The sequence below is a fragment of the Mastigoproctus giganteus genome, chromosome 13 (assembly GCF_048544385.1).
Source record: "Mastigoproctus giganteus isolate SK-2022 chromosome 13, ASM4854438v1, whole genome shotgun sequence".
NCBI lineage: Eukaryota > Metazoa > Arthropoda > Arachnida > Uropygi > Thelyphonidae > Mastigoproctus > Mastigoproctus giganteus.
Window position 1 is genome coordinate 45,190,349 of NC_143587.1, and position 24,916 is coordinate 45,215,264.

General features: G+C 37.4%; 1 protein-coding gene across 1 annotated transcript in view; it reads left to right on the forward strand.

The window, feature by feature from the left end:
* Positions 1-24,916, forward strand: part of LOC150076004 (uncharacterized) — a 220,368-nt gene that overhangs the window by 34,908 nt on the left and 160,544 nt on the right. Inside the window, exon 3 of the mRNA XM_090387231.1 lies at positions 1,974-2,061. Within this exon, the coding sequence (XP_090243357.1) occupies positions 1,974-2,061 (88 nt within the window). The remainder of the gene's footprint in view (positions 1-1,973; positions 2,062-24,916) is intronic.

Here is a 24,916-nt window from a genome sequence, read left to right on the forward strand (position 1 = left end):
TCATACATGTTGTTCAAAATGGTGTTTTGAATTGGTCACAGAAAATTCTAGATACATAATTCACGAATAAGTTAAATTAAATTACATATACATTTTGATTGATGTATGTCATGAAGAGATATTGATAGTAATTTTGCTTTACTGTCATATACTTTCTTCCATTTGGTGATGCCCTCCAGCTTCATGACATTGATGCACTGTTTGGAATCAAACTGTTTACTTAGCACTTCATGTTTCATGCAGTGAATGCTGCTGTTAGTGATGTGCGTGCATTCCTCATTTTTTTCAAAGCGTAGGTTGAAGGGCACAGTTTTTAAAATTTGCATTCACTCTGACAGATCTAAAGTAAGTTTTAATTTTCAAAAATTAATTAAGAATGTTTTTAATATAGAACATGGATTTTTAACAGTTGTGTTTATAAAAGATTGAAATTATAGGTGGCATGAAAAAAATTAACAATTTTTGCTGATTATTTAAATTTTTGTGTGCACAGAGGAATTTCACATTTTTACATGACCAATACAGGGTTAAAAATAAAATCATGAAAGACGAATCATTGTTAGTAGGTCCCCCCAATGTTTAGCAACATTCTGAGTACATTTTTTCCCATATAAAATTCTAACTTTTCCAGAAAAATTCTTTTCATATTACTATATGTCATTATGTAGCTCGATATATGTACTATTATTGCACTACTTTAAAACAAATGGCATCACCAAATGGTTTTGTTCTTTTTTTTAATTTCATTTATTTAAGAGACTACCTGCTACCTAATGAGGAATCAGCAAGTCCTTAAAGCGCACATCCTAGCAATGTCCCATCTTTTAAATAAATAACAGGTTACCCATTTGTTTGAAAGTAGTGCAATGTCAGGGAAACTCATTGCAAAGTTGTTGTTTTGGTTTTTAGGAGCATCAATAACTTATTAGTAGTGGCAAATGATGTAAAATTGTAAGCTTATACAGCATCAGCAAAAGAACAACACTTAGGCCATATTGTGTCCATTGTATACTATGTCTATACAAGTGTGTTTGTTCACTGGCTGATCTGCATGTTGTGTTGGCTGACAAATATGGACATATCATGGGACATTTAATATGGACCAAACTCCTTCAATGGGGTTTTGTCCATATTAAACTGCTTTGTGTCATTGTGAAGGCAAAGTTTGTTAGTTCTCAACTTTTTCATGTGTTCAAGGAGGATCAGTTTATTAAAGTTTATTAGTCCTAAAAACGAATGCATTGTTGTTGCCCATGTACTGGTATTAGTTTAATAGCCAGTTTAAATTCAGGTTCTTGCTACTGGAAGCAATAAAACTTTTAATTAGAACAGTTTAACCCTTGCTAGCTACAGGAACATGTGGAGTGGAAGAGCAAGACAGTCTTTCCGACCTCATATAATTTCAACAAAGCCAAATAACATATAACATTAGCTGTTTTATAAAATTGAATTTAATTGTAGTTAATAGTTAATTTAAAAAATAGTGGCTGTATACTTTACTGTTTTATGTATTTTTATTGCATAAAATAATATTTAGATGATACTAAATAAATAGCAAACAGGCAAACACCAAAAATTTTTGAATTTTTCAGTATCAAACATTGTAACTCGTTGATACAGCAGCACTCTACTACTCAGCTGGGAAAGAATGTTGACCACTAATCTAGTTTCAAAAAGGTATCAGCATGTCCAGGCAGAATGTCACATGCTGTGTTCTACCTGTGCACACCAAAATGAATGATGTCCAATGTGATGTTTCTAATGCTCATCTAGACTGCTGTGCAGAAATACACATGTAAGATTCCACATGTTACACGTGCATTTTGAATGTTTTCGTGTAGCATGGTTCTAATAGCTTATTTAAGCAATTATAATTATATTTATCATTAATATTAATTGTGGAAAATCTTTGATGCACTTTTTTTTTGCTCTAACAGTTAATCTGTTTATTATTTAATTATATGTAATTTCAGGTAGTCATCAAGGAAGTGAAAGTGAAGAATGGGAAGATATAACTGATAACGATAATTATAAACATGAAGACAGTGCTTCGCGTTCAAGGTAAGTTCTGCAGAAGTTTTGTTCCTGTTATATAATGAAAACTGAGGCAAATTCTTCAATATTTCATGTGGTGTTCTTAATTTAATTTTGATTAGAATTATGCCTCAGACTATGGCAGCAAAGCAAAAACTCCAAAGCAGCAGGAATGTTTTATGTTCTCTTACAGATCAACATTTTAAAATATGCTCTGCTTATTTGCAAAACTGTCTTTAGACAGACATGATACAGCCAAAATGGGGGGGGGGGGTTGTAAAGAGCATGAAAAGGTTAAATGTAAAACTCAGTAATCTGATGGGCTTATTAGCATTAGTTGAGGAATATAATTCAACAAAGCAAGCTTAACAGCATTAGCCAAAAAAAAAAAAAAAAAAAATGTAATTATGTACCAGGTACATAATGAGTTGCTGCCGCTCTACTCTGAGACCGATAGTGTCACTGATAATGTCACAGCGGCAGCCATTAAAAAACGGGGGGGGGGGGGGGGGTTGTAAAGAGCATGAAAAGGTTAAATGCAAAACTCAGTAATCTGATGGGAGGGTTGTAAAGAGCACGAAAAGGTTAAATGCAAAACTCAGTAATCTGATGGGCTTATTAGCATTAGCATTAGTTGAGGCATGTGATTCAACGAAGCAAGCTTAACAGCATTAGCGGAAAAAAAAAAATGTAATTATGTACCAGGTACATAATAAGTTGCTGCCGCTCTACTCTGAGACCGATAGTGTCACTGATAATGTCACAGCGGCAGCCATTAAAAAACGGGGGGGGGGGTTGTAAAGAGCATGAAAAGGTTAAATGCAAAACTCAGTAATCTGATGGGAGGGTTGTAAAGAGCACGAAAAGGTTAAATGCAAAACTCAGTAATCTGATGGGCTTATTAGCATTAGCATTAGTTGAGGCATGTGATTCAACGAAGCAAGCTTAACAGCATTAGCGGAAAAAAAAAATGTAATTATGTACCAGGTACATAATGAGTTGCTGCCGCTCTACTCTGAGACCGATAGTGTCACTGATAATGTCACAGCAGCAGCCATTAAAAACGTCTTTACTGCAGGAACTCATTATGAAACTAAAATTATGGGTAAAGTTACCATTTCACATATATGTTCATGAAGACTTATTATAATGCGGATACTGAATTATTTTAGGAAATTGTATTTTCACCTATCCCCCATTTCCTTTTCGATAATGAGCAGTAAATTGTGCAAGAATTATATCTTGTAATGTTTCGCTCCGTTTTTCATATTTATCAAAAATACTATCTTTCCATATATCCAAAGACTCACTATCAACTTGTTGTTCTTCCAATTCAGCTTTTGGTTTATGTAATTTCTGATGCTCGTGTGGCCATACAGTTGGCATGTATTCAGTTGCCCTTGAAGACACGGACATTGGGTATCGTAATAAATACCAAGCTGCCTCTTATGAACTCATCTCCACAGAATTCAATACATCTACACTTAATGCTAGGCATTAGATCAGTTATATCCATATCAGGATATTCTTCTTGTAGATCTATAATTTTCCTTTGCAGGTTGCTTATTCCTCTGTTAGTTTTATTCACATATTAAACTACATATGCTGCACATGAATATTCTTCTGTGATAAATTGTAAATCTGAATTAGACTTGAGCACTTCAAAAATCCAAGGATTGTAATTATTCATAAATTTCTCTTCTATCTTGCATTTAAGAAATACATGTGGTCGTTTGATACCAGCCCTCAAAATATTTAGATATTCTTCTTCTGGTTGGCATTGATTTGATTTAAGGAATTCTTCGAAATTAACATGATTATCCAATTCTAATGAGTCGTGCATTTTACTATATTTTTTGCGTTAAGCTAATCTTTGATTGTCATCTGTGGCCATCGGTATCAATATACGAGTTTGCGACATTGGCCAAAAGGGTGCTTCAAATCGACATTCGCGTCGGTTTGCATTATTATTTTTATAACAGGTAAAAGTATGTTTATGTTGCTGTAAATTTGAATAATCTGAAGTTTTCTCTATAGAACATAATGCATCTATCATTTGGATTGCTTCTTCCATCCCACCTTCTTTTTCTTCTAATGGTGCAGAGGGTGAATTGTTCATCCATAAAAATATGTGCATGTGCACTTCCTCGATGTTGAAATCCAATGCATTTAAAGAAATTCATAACATAATATTTCCCAAAAGGACTATAGGTTTTTGATTTTAAAATTTTGAGTATACTCTCAACAATTTTATTAAAGTATATGGCACACGTTATGGGGTCTTCGTTTATTAATGTAGCTCTTTCCATGTAAGTTAGATCCATAACTTCATTAGTTGTAATTTCTCGTTTATATTTGAATTTGTATAACATACATAGTAATACAGGCCATGTTGGTTCACATGCGCTCAACATCAAGCACATTGTAGGTTTTCCTAATTGATGAATCATGGCAAACACATCTCGTTTATGTTGACTCCAATAATATGCTGAATTGGGAATTGATTTTAGAAATTCCAAGTTAGACTCTAATGACTTGTTTATAAATTCTTTCAATTCCAATATAGAACGAGTAATGTTAGCTGTTATTCCTACTGATTTAAATGCAATTTGCAAATTTTCTGCGGTATGCATTTGCATAATTTTCATTGCCATATATAGTAAATGTTGGGGAGTTAATCCGTGACGATCAGATCTACGAATTTCACTCAATGCCATCATAAAGGGAGTAATTTTCAATCCATTTTTAAATTTTTGTGCATGTCCCAAATATAAACCTGGAAAAGAAAGTTCTTCTGCATGTATATCAAATATGAAACTTAGCTGGACTTGTGCATTTCTTGTGTTTTACATGCACAAATAAGGCACCTGAGACATGCATACGGACAATACAGCATTCTGGGCCAAGTGATCAATGTGCCTGTTTCAGTAAATCTCTGTTGGCAAGCGATGGACCATGTTGACTGAAATATGCACATTCATCACTTGGCCAAGAATGCCATATTGTCCATATGCATGTCTCAGGTGCTTTATTTGCATGAGAGGTAAGTGAGGAGAAATAAGCCTCTCTGTCACTAAATCCAACTTTGGTAAATGCAATGGAATTTCTGAGTAGACAAAGCCATTTGGCTTAGATAGCACTGGAATGGTGTTGTTCTTAAGTGATTCTCTGCAGCCATTTACACACAAGGATCACATCGATGTCAACATCAGGAAATGTAGTGCGTATCAATGGTGCATCTTTAGTAGCTGATTTCTTTGTTTCGTTTCGAACCATAAACAATCACAAATGTAGCACATAGAACAGCAATCATTTTTCATAAATCTCCTTTCAAACTCTCGATGTGCTTTCTTATGTAAACGGTAGTCAGCATAAGGAAAAGTATCTGGATCATTTAAACTCATCTGCTCTGCAATTGGAGAAGTGTTCCATTGTACATAATTAATACTCACTTCGGGTACATTTTTGGTAGATGGAGCAGCATTGCTGGTTGAAGGCACTGTTAAATCCAATGCTTGATTTTCTGTTTGTCTTTTATGCAATCACGATAGTCTGCCATTCTCACACACTCGTTGCTACCTCCATTTTTATTTTCTTAGGCTGGCTTGCTCGATACTCTCAACAGCGCTCTGCATTTGACTTTGGCATCATTGAACACAAAGGCTATAGCAGTGTAACATTCAGTTCCTTTCACTAATCAGAAAATTATTGATGGGAAAACATCTATAGTGGTGCTTAACAATGGAATGTAATAAAAAATTAGGGTTGCAACAATATAAAATACTTCACAATCAATAATACAAATACGTCACAATCGTACTTTAGACTATTGGCTTGGATTTTGCCAACTCTTCCAAACATTGATTCAGTTGAGTAAAAGTGTGCGTGAGCATAAAACTTGACACCATTCATAACTTTGGTTCTAGTTCTTTGATTTTAAAGTTGTTCTGATTTTAGTCAAAGATGTTTTCACATAAAACTTTTTTGTGCATACAGGGTACACATTCAGTTTTTTTCTTCTACTTTCCTCTCAGCTATCACAAAATCATTTAGTTGCCTGTTAAGAAAATTTTATGAACCTTTGGTATTTCCTTCCCTAAAGAACTCCTCATGCATGAATTTAGATGCCAAATACCTATATTCAGTTTGTATTTCATTGTTGATGATCTGCGCAACAAGCTGAGGAGATTATCAGCAGTTGAACCATCAACATCAAGTGGATCAGTGTGATCCACTTGATGTTGATGCTTTCTGCATTGTTAACGTAAGTAAAGAAGTCTTTGCTGTTTTCCCCTGGCATTCTTCGCTACAGATTTCTTGTAATCTGCTCTAGCTTGCCTAACCTCTGTTTTGACTTCATTACAGACTAGTGTATAGCTACCACAGGCTTCTCTATCATCTGATAATTTTTTTGCAACTAGTCCCATTAGTTCATGTGACATCCAGTTTAGGACTAAGCCAGGAACGGTATTTTTCATTTGGTATGAAAAGCCTAGTACATTCTATGATTATTTCCCTTAATGCTTGCCATTTAGAATTTTCTGTGGGTAACATTATCAGATGATCAAACTGTATAGAATATAAAAATTGTTTCGGACCACTGTAGTCCCCTCCCCTCTACCAAAGCAAGATCCTTCCATTTACCCTTGAGCAGTTACATCTTTAGCATTAGCAGAGGCATATGATGCAAAAAAGCAAGCTTAAACAGCATCAGCCAAAAAAAATAAAAATAAAAACCCTTCCCATTTTCACCCATTTATTCACTCCAAAAGTTTGTCCAGTTCTTCCTTGAATTTATTTAAGCTATCGACTTCCACAATGACAGATGAAAGTTTTTTCCGGCAATCAACCACCCACTGGATATAGGCAAATTTCCACACATCTATTCTACAACTGTCTTTTCTCAGTTTGAATGTTTGCTCCCTCAAATGCATAATCTAAGCAAGAGGAAGAATCCCATCAGTAAGAGCTTGCTCAAACCATTCAATGCCTTGTACACCTCAATCAGATCACCTCGCAGGCGCCTAGTCTCCAGATGCTGTAATTTGTAGAACTTAAAAGACTTTCTTGGTAACAGCACCCTTTTGTTCCCTCACCAGTCTTGTTGGCCTTCTCTGTACTCGTTCTAGCAAATCTACATCCTTCCTAAAATGAGGCCTCCAGACCTGTATGCAAGGTGTGGCCTGACCATTACCTTATACCATTACATTTCTTGCTAAAAGGGATAAGAAGGTGATTATCCCTTTTAGCAAAATTCCTGTATATCATTGACAAGACCTCATGATATGATGTCTTGTCAATGATGTGGCAGCCTGTCTGCATTGCTCAGAAAATTCATATCTGACTGCACAATTACCCCCAGGTCTTTTTCATTCTCCACTACCCTGAGTGTAGTACCACACAGTTGGTACATTGCTCTGGTGTTACTGCTACCTATATGCAGTACTTTGCATTTGTCAATGTTAAAATTCAGTTGCCACTTCTCAGCCCACCTGACCAACTTTTATAGATTGTAGGTTGCAGTAGCATACTATCATTACTGTCATTAACAACCCTTCCAACCTTTGTATCATCTGTAAACTTAGACATTAAGCCTGATATTTCATCATTATCATTGATAAATATACAAAACAACAATGGGCCCAGCACTGAACCTTGGGGGAATCTACTAATAACATTAGCCCACGAACAGCCATGTCCAGTGATTACCACTCTGTCTTTTCCCACTCAACCATCCTTTTATCCATTGTAGCAACTTGCTCTTAATGCCATACAGCTCCAATTTGTACATTAGTCTTCCATGTGCAACAGTATTAAAAGCTTTCCTGAAATCCAAGTATATGATATCAAAATTATTTTTTGCATCCAGTTCTTTTGTGACCACTTCCAATTAAATTGGTCATAGAAGACTTCCCCTTAACAAACCCATGCTGTGTCTGAATTGTTACTCCAATCTTGTCTAAATGATCCTGCAATGGTTCTTTAACCAGTGACTCCATTATTTTCCCAAGAAAAGAACTTAAACTCTGAATGGAAGCTGACTGTCCTGGTCTGGGGTCATCTGAAGTTGACTCACATCCATCATGAAATCATGCAAACCACATGTGTATGGGATAGATAAATATATCTCCATAAACATTTTTCAGGTGTTTGAATGCTTCTGTCACACTTTTACCCAACTTAAAATAAAATTTTGTTACCAAACATTGCTCCGTCTTCAAATTTCTGACACAGTGTACCACCAATGTCTTGTTACAACTGCCACAACTCAAGAACTACTGAAGCAATGCTGATGCACATCTGAACTCTTTCAAAAGATCACAGTCTAACAGTTTGAATGGTGTACTATTTTTTTAATGTACAGTAGAGCATCAGTTATCCGGAATAATTGTCAGACCTCTTCCGGATAGCAAAATTTTCCAGATAATCGAACGTAAGGTAAAATTAAATAAATTCAGTTATAATGTATTAAGGTAAAAGAAAAACTTTAAATAGCGTGAAAAAAACAAATTTATTTAATTTAAAAAATAATAACAATAACTTATACATAAAACATTTATGTATACGCACATTTACATATGTATGTATATTCGGATAGGAATTTTACTGCAAATTTTACGTGGAAAAAATTTAAGATAATTTGTTTCAATCGTTTTTTGTTTCGTTTGTTGTGACCAATTTTTTGCTCATTTCAGTGCTGTTTCTTTTTGTTGACATTTACCATTTTACCATAAAAAAAATTGAGAAAAATAATAAATCACACAGTTTCGGGCCAATATTATTCTTATTGAAATCTGGAGTTAAACTAAACATAATTTGAAATCAAGAGAACAAAATATGTCATGGAAAATTGGGTTCACAGAAGTGAATGGCTAAACTCAATCGCTCGTGGTTTCCTAGAAAACCAGATATATGACGTAAAAAAAAAACAGACAGAAATACTCTCGTAGCATAATAAACATTTGTCTCAAATACTACTATTAATAAAAAATAAATAAAAATCAGCCTTTCAAATTCTTCCAGATAACTAGCCTACGTTCTACTGCATTTGTAGTGCAGACAGGGAAAAATCAGTTCCGTTATTTAATTGGCAGACTGTGTATATACTGATAAGCCTAGTAGAAGAGATGAAAAATGTAAGTACAAACTGGTCTGCAATCAAGTCACTATTAGCTAAGTAAGCTAGTTGGCTAGCTAAGTAAGATTATGAAAACTCCTTAGCTAAGAATGCAAAGAAAAGTAGGAAGGAATTCTTTGCTTATGTTAACACTAGAAGGAAAGGGATGAATCATATTGGCTCACTAGATATGAATGCCATATTTGTTGTTGATCCTGTTCAGGCTGCTGACAAACTAAATAAATATTTTGCATCTTTTCATGCATGAAGAAGTTTTTAGAGCTGGGTATGCCAGAATGAATAACTATACATTAAATATATATTTAACTATATTTAGCTCCCAGTGTGTAATTGGGAGCTAAATGTTTTTATTATAACTGAGAAGAAAGTGGGAGAGAAATTGCTGAAGTTAAAAGTAAACAAGGCAACTGGGGCTGTGGGATCTATCCAGTTATTAAAAGATGCAACAAAAGAGGGAAGCAGGCCTTTGGCCATATTATGAAAGCATCCTTGGATTCAAGGGAGGCTCCTATAGACTGAAGGTGTGCAAATAGAGGGGGGGGATCAAAGGGCAATATGAACAACTGTTGACCTCTTGGCTTGACTTTTGTTCAAGGGAAAATAATGGACTCAGTGGTTAAAGAAGTTTTTTAGGATCATCTAAACAGGAATGGAACTATATGGAAATCATACCATAGATTTGTTAAGGGGGAAAGGATCCTATATGACAAATCTAATTAGGTATTATGACACATTAACCAAAGAACTGGATGCAAAATATAATTTTGACATTGTATATTTATATTTTGATACTGTTCCACATGAAAGACTGCAGTACAAATTGGAAAGTGTGGCATAAGTGGCAATTACTGGCACAGATAAAGGGATAGTTGAGTTACAGAAGGCAGAGGGTAGTTATAACGAGAGTAGCCTGTGCAGACGTACATTTTTGCTGCTCCTGGAACAGAGAAGTTTTTTCTGATTTATTTTCTGTTTTATTAGCTTAAATTGGCATATTAACTTATTTTCTAGAGTAGCTTTATATTCCTATTTACGATACTTAGATTAAAGTAACTTAGATAGAGATTTTGTAGGTATTACTTAGTATCGGAAAGGGTATCAAATCCACGTGTTTACCGTTCGTAAATAGCCGCCATTGTTACGCGATACATAATATCTCGAAATAGATAGCATAAGCTTAATATAGTATATTATAGTACATAATATTGTCAATTAATCAGATAATTAATCTTGTTGAACTTCATTGTCAATTAAATTGTACCTTTAACTATACATATAACGACTTGCGTTACGTAACATAAATAATTAGTAAAAAATAAATAATTAATACTTAATACTTGGTATGGAAGTTATATAAAGGGATTTCGTAGATAACACTCGATACTGAAACATAAATATAGCGTTATAACTGTGTTGGGATATAAGTTTAGGGTTTTAATTTTGTACTGAAATTGAAATTTTATTGAAATTAAATCGAAATCATGACTCTGACCAGGGCAGCAAAGCAAAAGGCTCAAACAATTCAGTTGCCCTCTAAATCACAGCCTATTAAAATGCACTATTTGCTTGATGTTTGTGGAGCAGTCAGGTACGGGACATGACACTGCCATGGGGGATGTCTTTGTGTGTGCGCACAATGCAAGGAGTGTAAGGAAATCAGGCGACAACTCAGCATTGTTATGAGCCTATATGAGAGCTTGAAGGACAGGGTGGATGCCCTCGAAGGATTAAAAGTGAGGGGCCCATCAAGCTCTCAACTGCCCACACCAGTGTCAGAGCTTGCACTTGGTCATCACGCAACACAGCGGCAGCCCCCAAGGCAGAATGCGCTGGTCCCAAAGGAACTAGTAGTTGTTGGTGACTCTATTGTCAGGGAAACGGGAAACTTGCCTTGTAAAAAGGATAGGTGGAACAGGACCAGGGCATGTCTGCCAGCGGCAAAGGTTGATGACGTTATAGAGCGGATATCATCTTTTAAGGGCACCAAAGGTGATATAGTTGTAAATGTTGGCACTAATGATATTAAGAGTAGGAGACCAGCGGAATTACTTAACAAGTACAGGTCACTGTTGAAAAAAAGCCGTGAAGTAGGATTGAATTTGAAAGTGTCTGCAATTCTGCCCAGACACGATAGGAGGGAGTATATGATGAGAGCCCTCTTGATCAATTCAGCCCTGGAAAGATTGTGCAAGGCTCAAGGGGTAGAATTTTTTTCAGCCTGGTCTGTACTTGTTAACAGGAGAGACTGCTTCTACAGGGATGGGATACACTTAAATAGAAAGGGTGCAAGAATGTTTGCTGATGCTATCGAGGCAGTGTTAGGTGGGTCGGAAAACTGCTAGATTGGTGGGGATACAAGGTCTAATAGATTAACAGTAGCCACTGGAAGAGGTGAAAGTGATTCTTGCACTGCTTCTATTGGAATGAGCCGCAGCCTGGAAAATAAGATGCAGGATATTTCAGAGATTGCTGGGATCCATTGGGGTACAAATAAACACATAGGTTGCGTTAGGGTAGCTAAGAAAAAGAACAGGTGCATGTATACTTGCATGTACACCAATGCTAGGAGTTTAGTAAATAAATTTGATGAATTTGAGGTATTGCTCAAAACATCAAAGGCAGATATTGTGGGGATTTCAGAGACGTGGTGTCACACAGATGTAAGGAATGCAGAAATGGAATTTGGGGAGTACAATGTCTACAGAAAGGATAGACAGGATAGGAAGGAAGGAGGGGTTATGCCATTAGTTAAGAAATACATAAAATCCAAGGAAGTGAAGCCAGTTGACATTGCTGGACAGTGCAGTGTCGAGTCAGTTTGGTGTGACATAAGCATTGGGAGATCAAAATTGAGAGTAGGAGTGTGCTATAGGCCTAATGACTCTGATGAGTATAATAAGAAACTGTACGGGGAAATAGAGTGGGCCAGTAAATCAGAGAGTCTTATAATGGGGGATTTCAATTTCCCAGATATTGACTGGAATTTGGGGGCTGGTCACTCACACACTAGCAGGGCTTTTGTGGATTTATTGGATGATTGTTTTCTAAATCAGCATGTTTGGGAGGCAACTAGAGGGAGTAATACTCTTGATTTGATTATCAGTAGTGATTCTTCATGCATTAAGAATCTGCAGGTAAATGAACCACTAGGTGGCAGTGATCACATTGTGCTGAAGTGGGATTTACTCAAAGAGGTAACTACCATTAGGGGTAAAGGGAAGGGTTATTGCTTTCGTAAAGGCGACTACGATGGACTGAGACAGTATTTAAATTCTATACAGTGGGAAAAAATGATGATGTTACCTACAGCAAATTCATAATGGGAAGCATTCAAAGAACTAATCTTGGAAGCTACTAGGCTTTCCATACCAACTAAGAAATATTGTTCAAGGTTTAGGCCTAAGTGGATGTCAGATGAACTAATGAGACATATGGCAGTGAAGAAAAATGCATGGGATGCATACAAATTAACACATGACACAGAAGCCTATGATAGATACAAGTTGATCTGTAACCAAGTTACAAAGGAGGTTAGGCAGGCGAAGGCAGATTACGAGAAATCTTTGGCAAGGGATGCAAAGAAAAACAGCAAAGAGTTCTTTACTTATGTAAACTCTAGAAGGAAGGGGATGAATCAGATTGGTCCACTTGATATCGAGGGGTCAACTGTTGATGATCCTGCTCAGGTAGCTAACAAACTGAATGAATATTTTGCATCGACATTCACACATGAGGAGTTATTTAGCGAGGGGAAAGCCAGAGGTGTATTCAACTCTAGCAGTGAGCTAGAGAATCTTGTAATAACTGAGAGTAAAGTGGAGGAGAAATTGTTGAAGATAAATACAAGAAAGGCACCTGGGGTGGATGGGATCTATCCAGTTATATTAAAGGAGGCAGCAAAGGAAGATGACTTTCATCAACCGGTGAAATACCACCACTTTGCTTATTGGAGGCTTGAAGTGGTGAAACCCATGTTTAGTCTCTAGAGCAAAGTTTCCGGCATCCCCCTCCCCCCATACTTCTCCTTCAACCCATGCACGGTACTAAGTACTATAGGTTTTGATACCTTTCGTGTTTGGGGTTTTCATAAAAAAAAAAAAAAAAAAAATAATAATTATGAGAGCTTCCTTGGACTCAGGGGAAGTACCCATGGACTGGAGATGTGCAAATGTGACCCCAATTCACAAAGGAGGATCAAAGCATGACACAAGTAATTATAGACCTGTTAGTTTAACTTCTGTTCCTGGAAAATTAATGGAGGCACTGGTTAAAGAAGCACTGCAGGATCATCTAGACAAGACTTCAGTTATAGCTCAGACACAGCATGGTTTTGTTAAGGGGAAGTCTTGCCTGACCAATTTGATTGGATACTATGATGCAGTCACAAAAGAACTGGATGCAGGGAATAACTTTGATATTATATACTTGGATCTTAGAAAGGCTTTTGATACTGTTGCACATGGAAGACTGCTACACAAATTGGAGCAGTGTGACATTGGAGGCAAATTGCTGCTATAGATAAAGGGGTGGTTGAGGGGGAGAAGACAGAGAGTGGTAATCAATGGACACTGCTCATCGTGGACTAATGTTATTAGTGGAGTCCCTCAGGGTTCAGTATTGGGTCCATTATTGTTTTCTGTATTTATAAATAATATTGATGATGGTATATCAAGCTTAATGTCCAAGTTTGCAGATGATACGAAGGTTGGCAGGGTTGTCAAGGACACTACTGACACTATGCTACTGCAATAGGATCTTGAAAGGTTGAGCAGATGGGCTGAGAGGTGGCAAATGAAGTTTAACATTGACAAATGTAAAGTACTACATATGGGAAACAGCAACCCCAGAGCAACGTATCAACTCTGGTACTACACTGACAGTGGTAGAGAATGAAAGGGACCTGGGGATGGTTGTGCAGGCAGATATGAAGTTTTCTGAGCAGTGCAGACGGGCTGCAAGTGTAGCTCATGGTGTATTGTCGATGATATATAGGAATTTTTCTAGCAGGGATAAGGAGGTTATTATTCTCTTGTATAAGGCAATGGTCAGGCTACACCTAGAGTACTGTATACAGGTCTGGAGGCCTCATTTCAAGAAGGATGTAGAGATGCTGGAACGAGTACAGAGAAGGGCAACAAGATTAGTGAATGGAAGAAAAGGGTGCTCTTACGAAGAAAGGCTTAAGTTTTGCAAATTACAGTGTCTGGGGACTAGGCACCGGCGAGGTGATCTGATAGAGGTGTATAAAGCCTTGAATGGTTGAGCATGCTCAATGCTGATGGGATTCTTCCTCTTGCTCAGAATAATCACCTGAGAGGGCATAAATTCAAATTGAGAAAAGACAGATGTAGGATAGACGTGAGGAAATTTGCCTTTATTCAGTGGGTGGTTGGTTGGTGGAATAGACTTCCACCCCTTGTCGTGGAAGTTGATAGCCTTAATAAGTTTTAGACTCAGCTGGACAGGTATTTCGAACGAACAGAGGGGTGAAGTGGAAGTGGTTTTTTTTTATTTATTTATTTATTATTTTATTTTTTATTTTTTGGCTGATGCTGCATAAGCTTGCTTTCTTGCATCAAATGCCTCTACTAATGCTAATAAATGAACACTGCTTTTCTTGGACTAATATTATTACTGTGAGTCCCTCAGGGTTCAGTACTAGGCATGGAAGACTATTGTACGAATTGGAGCAGAGTGGTATTAAGGGTAAGTTGCTACAATGGATAAAAGGGTGGCTGATTGGGAGAAGACAGAGGGTGGTAATTAACGGGTGCTGCTCTTCGTGGACTAATGTTATTAGTGGAGTCCCACAGGGTTTGGTGTTGGCTCCACTGTTGTTTTGTATATTTATCAATGATATTGATGAAGGTATATCAGGCTTAGTGTCGAAGTTTGCAGATGATACAAGGGTTGGCAGTGTTGTTAATGACAGTAATGGCAGTGTTCTACTGCAACAGGATCTAGATAATTTGGGCAGATGGGCTAAGAAGTGGCAACTGAAGTTTAACCTTGACAAATGCAAAGTACTGCATATGGGTAGAAGTAACCCCAGAGAAACGTACCAACTGTGTGGTACTACACTTAAGGTTGTAGAAAATGAAAAAGACCTAGGAGTAATTGTGCAGTCAAATATGAAGTTTTCTGAGCAATGCAGACAGGTTGCCAGGGCAGTCATGGGGTTTTGCCAATGATATATAGGAATTTTGCTAGCAGGGAGAAGGAGGTGATTGTCCCTCTGTATAAGGCAATGGTCAGGCCACGCTTTGAGTACTGCGTACAGGTCTGGAGGCCTCATTTTAGTGGAGATGTAGATTTGCTTGAGTGTGTACAGAGAAGGGCAACAAGATTGGTAAGGGGAATGAAGGGATCCTCTTACCAAGAGAAGCTTAAGTTCTGCAAATTGCCGTGGCTGGAGACTAGGCACCTGCGCGGTGATCTGATTGAGGTGTATAAGGCCTTGAATGGGTTGAGCACGCTGAATTCTGATGGGATCCTTCCACTTGTTCAGATTACGAATCTAAGGGGGCATAAATTCAAATTAAGAAAAGACAGATGTAGAATAGATGTGCAGAAATTTGCCATTAGCCAGCGAGTGGTTAATTTCTGGAACAAACTTCCATCTGTCATTGTGGAAGTTGAATGATTAAATAAATTTAAGGAGGAACTGGACAGGCACTTGGAGGGAATAGTGTGATATATTTTTTTTCTATTTTTTTGGCTGATGCTTCATAAGCTCATACACTTGCTTTCTTGCATCACATGCCACTACTACTTTTTGGCGCCTCCGTAGCCAGGTGGGCAGGAGCAGCAGTGCATAGCACATGCTTCTTGATTAGACTGGTGTTTGAGCCGTGCCCACCAAATACGCGGAAAGTTCAGGGTTCTCTGAACGGTGCAGACAAACTGCCAGAACGGCTTATTACAAGAGGCATTCAATAAATTATCTACCTAAGGTACTTCCTCTAGTTATATTTCAGTGATTCATCATGTTCCTAAACATCTCAACTTGAATCATGCTAATTTTGATCTCACTATGTTTTTAACAGAGGAAGACACCTATATCATATTATGGATTTGCTAAAATTGGAGCATCGTTCAGTCATCAAGTTTCTCACCAAAGAAGGAAATGGGCCAACTGTGGAAACCCTTGTGATGAATGACAGACGTTTACAGCCCAAATCTCTTGGAATATGCCATGTGACAGAACAGTTATAACCATCCTCCGTGGACATTTGGGGATCACTAAAGTCAGTGCCAAGTGGTCACCAGATTTCTAATCCCTGTGCAGAAGCAATTCAGAGTTAAAAGTGTTGTGAGGAGAATTTAGAGCTTTATGGAAGGGATCCTGAAACTTTCATCTCCAGAATTGTTATGGGTGATAAAACATGGGGTTTATCACTGGGATCCTGAGACCAAGCAAGAATCAAGGCAGTGGAGGCACAAGGGTTCTCCCCACCCAAAATTTTGGAAACAACCTTCAAATGGCAAGATTGTGGCCACCATTTTTTAGGATGCTGAGGGAAATTTGTACATTCACTACTTGGAACACAAGCAGACAGCCACTGGAGAGTCATATGCATCCCTACTGTACAACCTACGGGATGTCATAAAGGAAAAATGGAGTGGAAAATTTTCCAGAGGTGTGCTGCTTCTTTAGGAAAATGCACCAGTGCATAGGTCACATGCTGTTGTTGCTTTGAGAGACTTTGACTTCACAGAACTTAACCATCCACCTTACAGTTCGGGTCTGGTCCCCAGTGACTATTCCTGTTTCGACACCCCAAGAAAAACTTATGCAGATGTCGCTTTGCTGATGATAATGAACTGGAGTCTGCTGTTTCTGTGTTCTTTGATGGACAGGACAAAGAATTTTATTTTTCTGGTATTTGCCCATTTCAGGGGAGTTACATTGAAAAATAAAAACAGATTTTTGCCTCTATCTCATTTCTTTCATAGGTAGGTAGATAATTTATTGAATGGCACAGGAAGTTTTTCAGCAGTGACAAGGAGGTGATTGTCCCTCTGTATAAGGCAATGGTCAGGCCACGCTTTGAGTACTGCGTACAGGTCTGGAGGCCTCATTTTAGTGGAGATGTAGATTTGCTTGAGTGTGTACAGAGAAGGGCAACAAGATTGGTAAGGGGAATGAAGGGATCCTCTTACCAAGAGAAGCTTAAGTTCTGCAAATTGCCGTGGCTGGAGACTAGGCACCTGCGCGGTGATCTGATTGAGGTGTATAAGGCCTTGAATGGGTTGAGCACGCTGAATTCTGATGGGATCCTTCCACTTGTTCAGATTACGAATCTAAGGGGGCATAAATTCAAATTAAGAAAAGACAGATGTAGAATAGATGTGCAGAAATTTGCCATTAGCCAGCGAGTGGTTAATTTCTGGAACAAACTTCCATCTGTCATTGTGGAAGTTGAATGATTAAATAAATTTAAGGAGGAACTGGACAGGCACTTGGAGGGAATAGTGTGATATATTTTTTTTCTATTTTTTTGGCTGATGCTTCATAAGCTCATACACTTGCTTTCTTGCATCACATGCCACTACTACTTTTTGGCGCCTCCGTAGCCAGGTGGGCAGGAGCAGCAGTGCATAGCACATGCTTCTTGATTAGACTGGTGTTTGAGCCGTGCCCACCAAATACGCGGAAAGTTCAGGGTTCTCTGAACGGTGCAGACAAACTGCCAGAACGGCTTATTACAAGAGGCATTCAATAAATTATCTACCTAAGGTACTTCCTCTAGTTATATTTCAGTGATTCATCATGTTCCTAAACATCTCAACTTGAATCATGCTAATTTTGATCTCACTATGTTTTTAACAGAGGAAGACACCTATATCATATTATGGATTTGCTAAAATTGGAGCATCGTTCAGTCATCAAGTTTCTCACCAAAGAAGGAAATGGGCCAACTGTGGAAACCCTTGTGATGAATGACAGACGTTTACAGCCCAAATCTCTTGGAATATGCCATGTGACAGAACAGTTATAACCATCCTCCGTGGACATTTGGGGATCACTAAAGTCAGTGCCAAGTGGTCACCAGATTTCTAATCCCTGTGCAGAAGCAATTCAGAGTTAAAAGTGTTGTGAGGAGAATTTAGAGCTTTATGGAAGGGATCCTGAAACTTTCATCTCCAGAATTGTTATGGGTGATAAAACATGGGGTTTATCACTGGGATCCTGAGACCAAGCAAGAATCAAGGCAGTGGAGGCACAAGGGTTCTCCCCACCCAAAATTTTGGAAACAACCTTCAAATGGCAAGATTGTGGCCACCATTTTTTAGGATGCTGAGGGAAATTTGTACATTCACTACTTGGAACACAAGCAGACAGCCACTGGAGAGTCATATGCATCCCTACTGTACAACCTACGGGATGTCATAAAGGAAAAATGGAGTGGAAAATTTTCCAGAGGTGTGCTGCTTCTTTAGGAAAATGCACCAGTGCATAGGTCACATGCTGTTGTTGCTTTGAGAGACTTTGACTTCACAGAACTTAACCATCCACCTTACAGTTCGGGTCTGGTCCCCAGTGACTATTCCTGTTTCGACACCCCAAGAAAAACTTATGCAGATGTCGCTTTGCTGATGATAATGAACTGGAGTCTGCTGTTTCTGTGTTCTTTGATGGACAGGACAAAGAATTTTATTTTTCTGGTATTTGCCCATTTCAGGGGAGTTACATTGAAAAATAAAAACAGATTTTTGCCTCTATCTCATTTCTTTCATAGGTAGGTAGATAATTTATTGAATGGCACAGGAAGTTTTTCAGCAGTGACAAGGAGGTGATTATCCCATTGTATAAGGCAGTGGTTAGGCTGCATCTTGAACATTGCACAGAGGTATAGAATCCTCATTTTAAGACAGATGCAGATTGCTTGGTAGGGGTACAAAGAAGAGCAACCAGACTGATCACGAACCCAAAGGGTTGATTTTGCCATAAAAGCTTCAGTTCTGTAAATTGCAGTGTTTGGAAATACGGCACTTGTGAGGAAACCTGCTTGAAGTGTTTAAGGCTTTAAATAGATTGATTGAACTTTGACCCTTTATCAGACAACACACTCAAGGGAGCATAAATTGAATAAGGATGGCTGCAAGGTAGATGTATGCAAATTTGCTTTTAGCCAGTGAGTGATATTTGGAACAAATACCATCAGCTTTCGTGGAAGTGGGTAGCTTGAATAAGTTTAAAGAAGAATTAGGCATTATTAGAAGGGATGAACACATGAGGTTGGCAGTGTCCCCTCCCCCTTTACTGATACTGTATAAGCTTGCTTCCTTACATCATTTGCTAATGCTAATAATAGGAATTATTATAAACTATAAAAGGAAACCTCATATGTAAGAACAGAATTCTCTCAACATTCATGTTAGAAGGATTATGTGATTATATAATTATACAAATAAATGTCCCATATTTAATATTAAATAAAATCAATTAAGAAAATTACATTAAAATTATTTAAATAAATACTTATTAAAAGATTGCCATGCATTCAGTTCTCATCTCCAACATAATGCATCAGGGAAATTGAATGAATGACAATCTTTTAATAAGTATTTATTTATGTAATTTTAATGTAATTTTTGTAATTGATTTTATTTAATATTAAATATGGGACATTTGTTCATATAATTATATAATCACATAATCCTTATAATCACATGAATGTTGAGAGAATTCTGTTCCTACGTAAAGGTACACGGTTTCCTTTTATAGTTTATAATAATAATATTAGTAGGACATATTGAGCTTTATTGTTCTTTCAATCTTAATTAATAATAGGAATATAATGAAAAACAAAACTTTCAGTCTTTCACTGTCAACAGCCAACCTTTCTGTTTTTTTTATTTTTGTGATTATTCAGCCTTTCACTATCATTGAAATGAAATAGCATTGACATATTGTCAGAAACTGATATATTTTTTTCCATTAAATTATTATTATTAGCTATATGGTGTAAGGAAGCCTGAGGCTTATGTTGCACCAGCCAAAAAAAAATTTCTGAATTGCCTTGAGAGAGAGAGAGAGAGAGAGAGAGAGAGAGAGAGAGAGAGAGAGAGAGAGAGAAAAAGAAAAAGAAAGAAAGAAAGAAAGAGAAAGAGAACAAGAGTCAGAAGTAGAAGGGAATCACCAAGAAAGAGAAGAATGATGATATTCAGCTCAGGACCCTGGGTTGTGCCAAGCCCATACTCACCAGATGTGAGCCCCTGGGATTAATACTATATCCTCTTAATTTTTGAATACTTAGTCTCATTCATTTAGTCAGTCATTTTAGAATCATTAAAAGCATTAAAATATAGTTTTCATTAAAATATAACTTTAAAAATAGTAAATACTACTTCATGCTTGAAATGGAGTATTATGCTATCATTTTAATTCAGATTTTACTCTGACTCCAATTCTGATCTTGATTCTTAATAGCTGTGGTTTTATTTCATATTAGCATTATCACTAGCACTAGCAGAGGCATATGATGCAAGAAACAAGCTTATACAGAATCAGCCAAAAAAAAAAATCCTTCCCATTTCGCCCATCCATTCGCCCCAAATGTTTGTCCAGTTCTGCCTTGAATTTATTTAAACTGTCAACTTCGGTACTCACCTCAATTGATTTTCTCTGTTACATGATGTTAAAGTGGAATAGGATTAAAACTAATTTAGAATATAGATTAAAAATTAAAAATTCTTTTAAAAATAATAAATAAGGACGAAAATATTAAAAGATCTGTTTTTAAGATTTGCCCAGGAGGAAGAAGTGCACCATCTTATTCCAGGTTGTCGTATATGTGAAATATTAACGTGAAAGCTAGATAAGGCCAGTAGTCGTAATGAGAGACTTTTGTATAAACATCTTGTTGGCAATGATGGGTAAAAGGAGAACTATGTATTTAAAGAGTCCTGATTTCCCTTGATGCATTTCAAAACACGTGGGTACCTCATGTGTGTCAGGTTCTAGACCGGTGAAAGATTTGTCGGGAGTTTTGTATTCAAAATGTTAAAATTGGTGTTATGGCGACACCATTCTATAACGAGTGCCTCGTATTGAAAAATTTTGTAACTGGATTTTAAATTAATAATAGGAACAGGTGAATCAATTTGGGGTTATGGCTATGGAAGTGAATGTGTTGAGTGAGTTCAGTGCTGGTGTGATCAGTTTTGAAATTATTAAAATGGTAATAAGCCCGTGTGTTGGAGGTTTTTATTGTACTGTATTTTGCCATGGTGCTTCCAATATAGCATGCGTTGCATCCTGGTTGACACTTAATTAAATAAACAACATTACTGATGTCGCATATAGAGTAACTGTGTGTTTCTTTGTAAGCATTGAACATAGACCGTAATTTGTTATACAAAGAAAACATTAAGGTTATATTGGTGTTGGCAAATACTTTACGAAGTTGCTTTGCAAGTCTACAATGGTAAGGGAGGACGATACATGTATTTTGTTTATCCCAGTTGGTGTTTTGGTGGTGCAGATTGTTAATTCTGTATTCGGCAACGCAAATTATGTGATGAATTAGTCATTAGGGATATTGTCTAGCAGTAAACTTCTTTGTAAGATATTGAAGTTCTGCGACTAAATCATCATGTGAAGAACTGTATTTTATGGTGTTATGAATCTGATTGTACGGGACGGAGTTTTTTTATACTGAGTGGATGGTGTGATCGGAAACAGCTATTTACCTGTGTTCATATCTTTTCTATAAATTTTTGTTCCTACTTTTGTACCTGTTTTATATATTGTAAGGTTAAGGAAATTGATTTTGTCTTTTTCTGTTTAGAAGGTGTATTTTAGTCTTGTGTATGTTATTGAACTTAATAAAGAGATCATCAATGGAAGGTTTGTTTCTGATTAACAATACGTCATCAGCATAATGCATATAGAGCTTAATACCTGTGGGAAATGGGAAAGCTCCCACACTAATATGTGAAATATTAATGTTGGAGCTTCCACATTAATATTTCATATATATGACAACCTGGAATAAGATGGTGCACTTCTTCCTGGGCAAATCTTAACCACAGATCTTTTAATATTTTCATCCTTTTTTATTATTTTTAAAAGAATTTTTAATTTTTAATCTATATTCTAAATTAGTTTTAATTCTATTCCACCTTAACATCATGTAACAGAGCAGATCAATTGAGGTGAGTACCGACAATTAAGCCTTTATGCTATCATCCCCATTTAGTCTAATTCATATACGTTACTTTAATACGTTCTATTAATCACCTAAGCTATCAACTTCTATAACGACAGATGGAAGTTTGTTCCAGCAATCAACCATCCATTGGCTAAAGGCAAGATTCCACACATCTATTCTATTATTGTCATTCCTCAATTTGAATTTATGTCCCCTCAGGCAATTAATCTGGGCAAAAGGAAGAAATGCATCAGCATTGAGCATGCTCAAAGCCTTATAAACTTCATTCAGATCACCTCGCAGGTGTCTAGTCTCCAGACACTGTAACTGACAAAACTTAAGCCTTTCTTCATAAGAGCAACCCTTTGTTCCATTCACTAATCTTGTTGCTCTTCTCTGTACTCATTCCAGCAGCTCTACATCCTTCCTAAAGTGAGGCCTCTGGACCTGTATACAGTACTCAAGGTGTGGCCTGACCATTGCCTTATGCAAGGGGATAATCACACTTCCTTTTTCCTGCTACAAAAATTTCTGTATATTATTGACAAGACACGATGAGCTACTCTTGCAGACCATCTGCACTGCTCAGAAAACTTCATATCTGACTGCACAATTACCCCCAGGTCCTTTTCATTCTCTACCACTGTCACTGTAGTACCACACAGTTGATATGCTACTCTGGGATTACTGCTACCCATATACAGTATATTACATTTGTCAATGTTAAACTTCAGTTGCCACCTCTCAGCCCATCTGCTCAACTTTTCTAGATTCTGTTGCAGTAGCGCACTGTCATTGGTGTCATTAACACCCTTGCCAACCTTCGTATCATCTGCAAACTTAGACATTAAGCCTGATATACCATCATCAACATCATTAATAAATACAGAAAACAATAATGGACCCAATGCTGAACCCTGGGAGACTCTACTAATAGTTAGTCCACAAAGAGCAGTGTCCATTGATTATCACTCTTCGCCTTCTCCCACTCAACCATCCCTTTTTCCATAGCAGAAATTTGCCTTCAATGCCATACTGCTCCAATTTGTACAGCAGTTTTCCATGTGCAACAGTATCAAAAACCTTAATAAGATTCAAGTATATGATATCAAAATTATTTTTTACATCCAGTTCCTTTGTGACCACATCATAGTATCCAGTCAAATTGGTCATAGAAGACTTCCCCTTAACTAACCCATGCTGTCTCTGAACTATAACCGAAGTGTTGTCTAGATGATCCTGCAATGCTTCTTGAACCAATGTCTCATTAGTTCATCTGACATCCATTTAGGCCTAAACCTTCAACAATATTTCTTATTTGGTATGAAAAACCTAGTAGCTTCCAAGATTAATTCTTTGAATGCTTCCCATTTAGAATTTGCTGTTGGTAACATCACCAGTTGGACCCACTGTATAGAATTTAAAAACTGTCTCAGACCACCGTAGTCACCTTTACGAAAGCAAAAACCCTTCACTTTACCCCTGATGGTAGTAACCTCTTTTAGTAAATCCCACATCAGCACACTGTGATCACTGCCACCTAGTGGTTCCTTTATCTGCAGGTTTTTAATGCACGAGGAATCACTACTGATAACCAGATCAAGAGTATTACTCCCTCTAGTTGCCTCCCGAACATGCTGCTGTAGAAAACAATCATCCGATAAATCCACAAAAGCCTTGCTAGTGTGTGAGTGACCAACCCACGAATTCCAGTCAATATCTGGGAAATTAAAATCCCCCATTATAAGACTCTGATTTACTGGCCCACTATATTTCCGTGTACAGTTTCTTATTATATTCATCAGAGTCATTAGGCCTATAGCACACACCTACTCTCAATTTTGATCTCCCAATGCTTATGTCACACCGGCGCCTCCGTAGCCAGGTGGGAAGGAGCAGCAGTGCATAGCACATGCTTCTTGATTAGACCGGGGTTCGAGCCCGTCACCACCAAATACGGAGGATGTGGAAAGGTCAGGGAATGACCACCGCATATCCCGGAGCAATATGGCCTTAGTTGCTAATGCTCTTAAAAACCAAATAACTAATTAACTAAATAATTATGTCACACCAAACTGACTCGACACTGCACTGTCCAGCGATGTCGACTGGCTTCACTTCTTTGGATTTTATGTGTTTCTTTACTAATAGCATAACCGCTCCTCCCTTTCTATCCTGTTTGTCCTTCCTGTATACATTGTACTCCCCAAATTCCAATTCTGCCTTCCTTATATCTGTGTGAGACCATATCTCTGATATTCCAAAAGTATCTGCCTTTTTTGATGTTTTGACCAACACCTCAAATTCATCAATTTATTTACCAAACTCCTAGCATTGATGTACATGAAAGTATACATGCACCTGTTCCTATTCTTAGCTACCGTAACACAGCACATGTATTTACTTGTTCCACTGTGACTCCCAGCAGTCTCCGAAATCCTCCGCACATTGTTTTCCAGGCTACTGCTAATTCCAGTAGATGCAGTGCAAGAATCACTTTCACCTCTGTCAAAGTTGGCAATATCTAAGCAATATATAATCATTTGACAGTATAAGCAGTTGGCAGTATATAAGTTGGCAATGT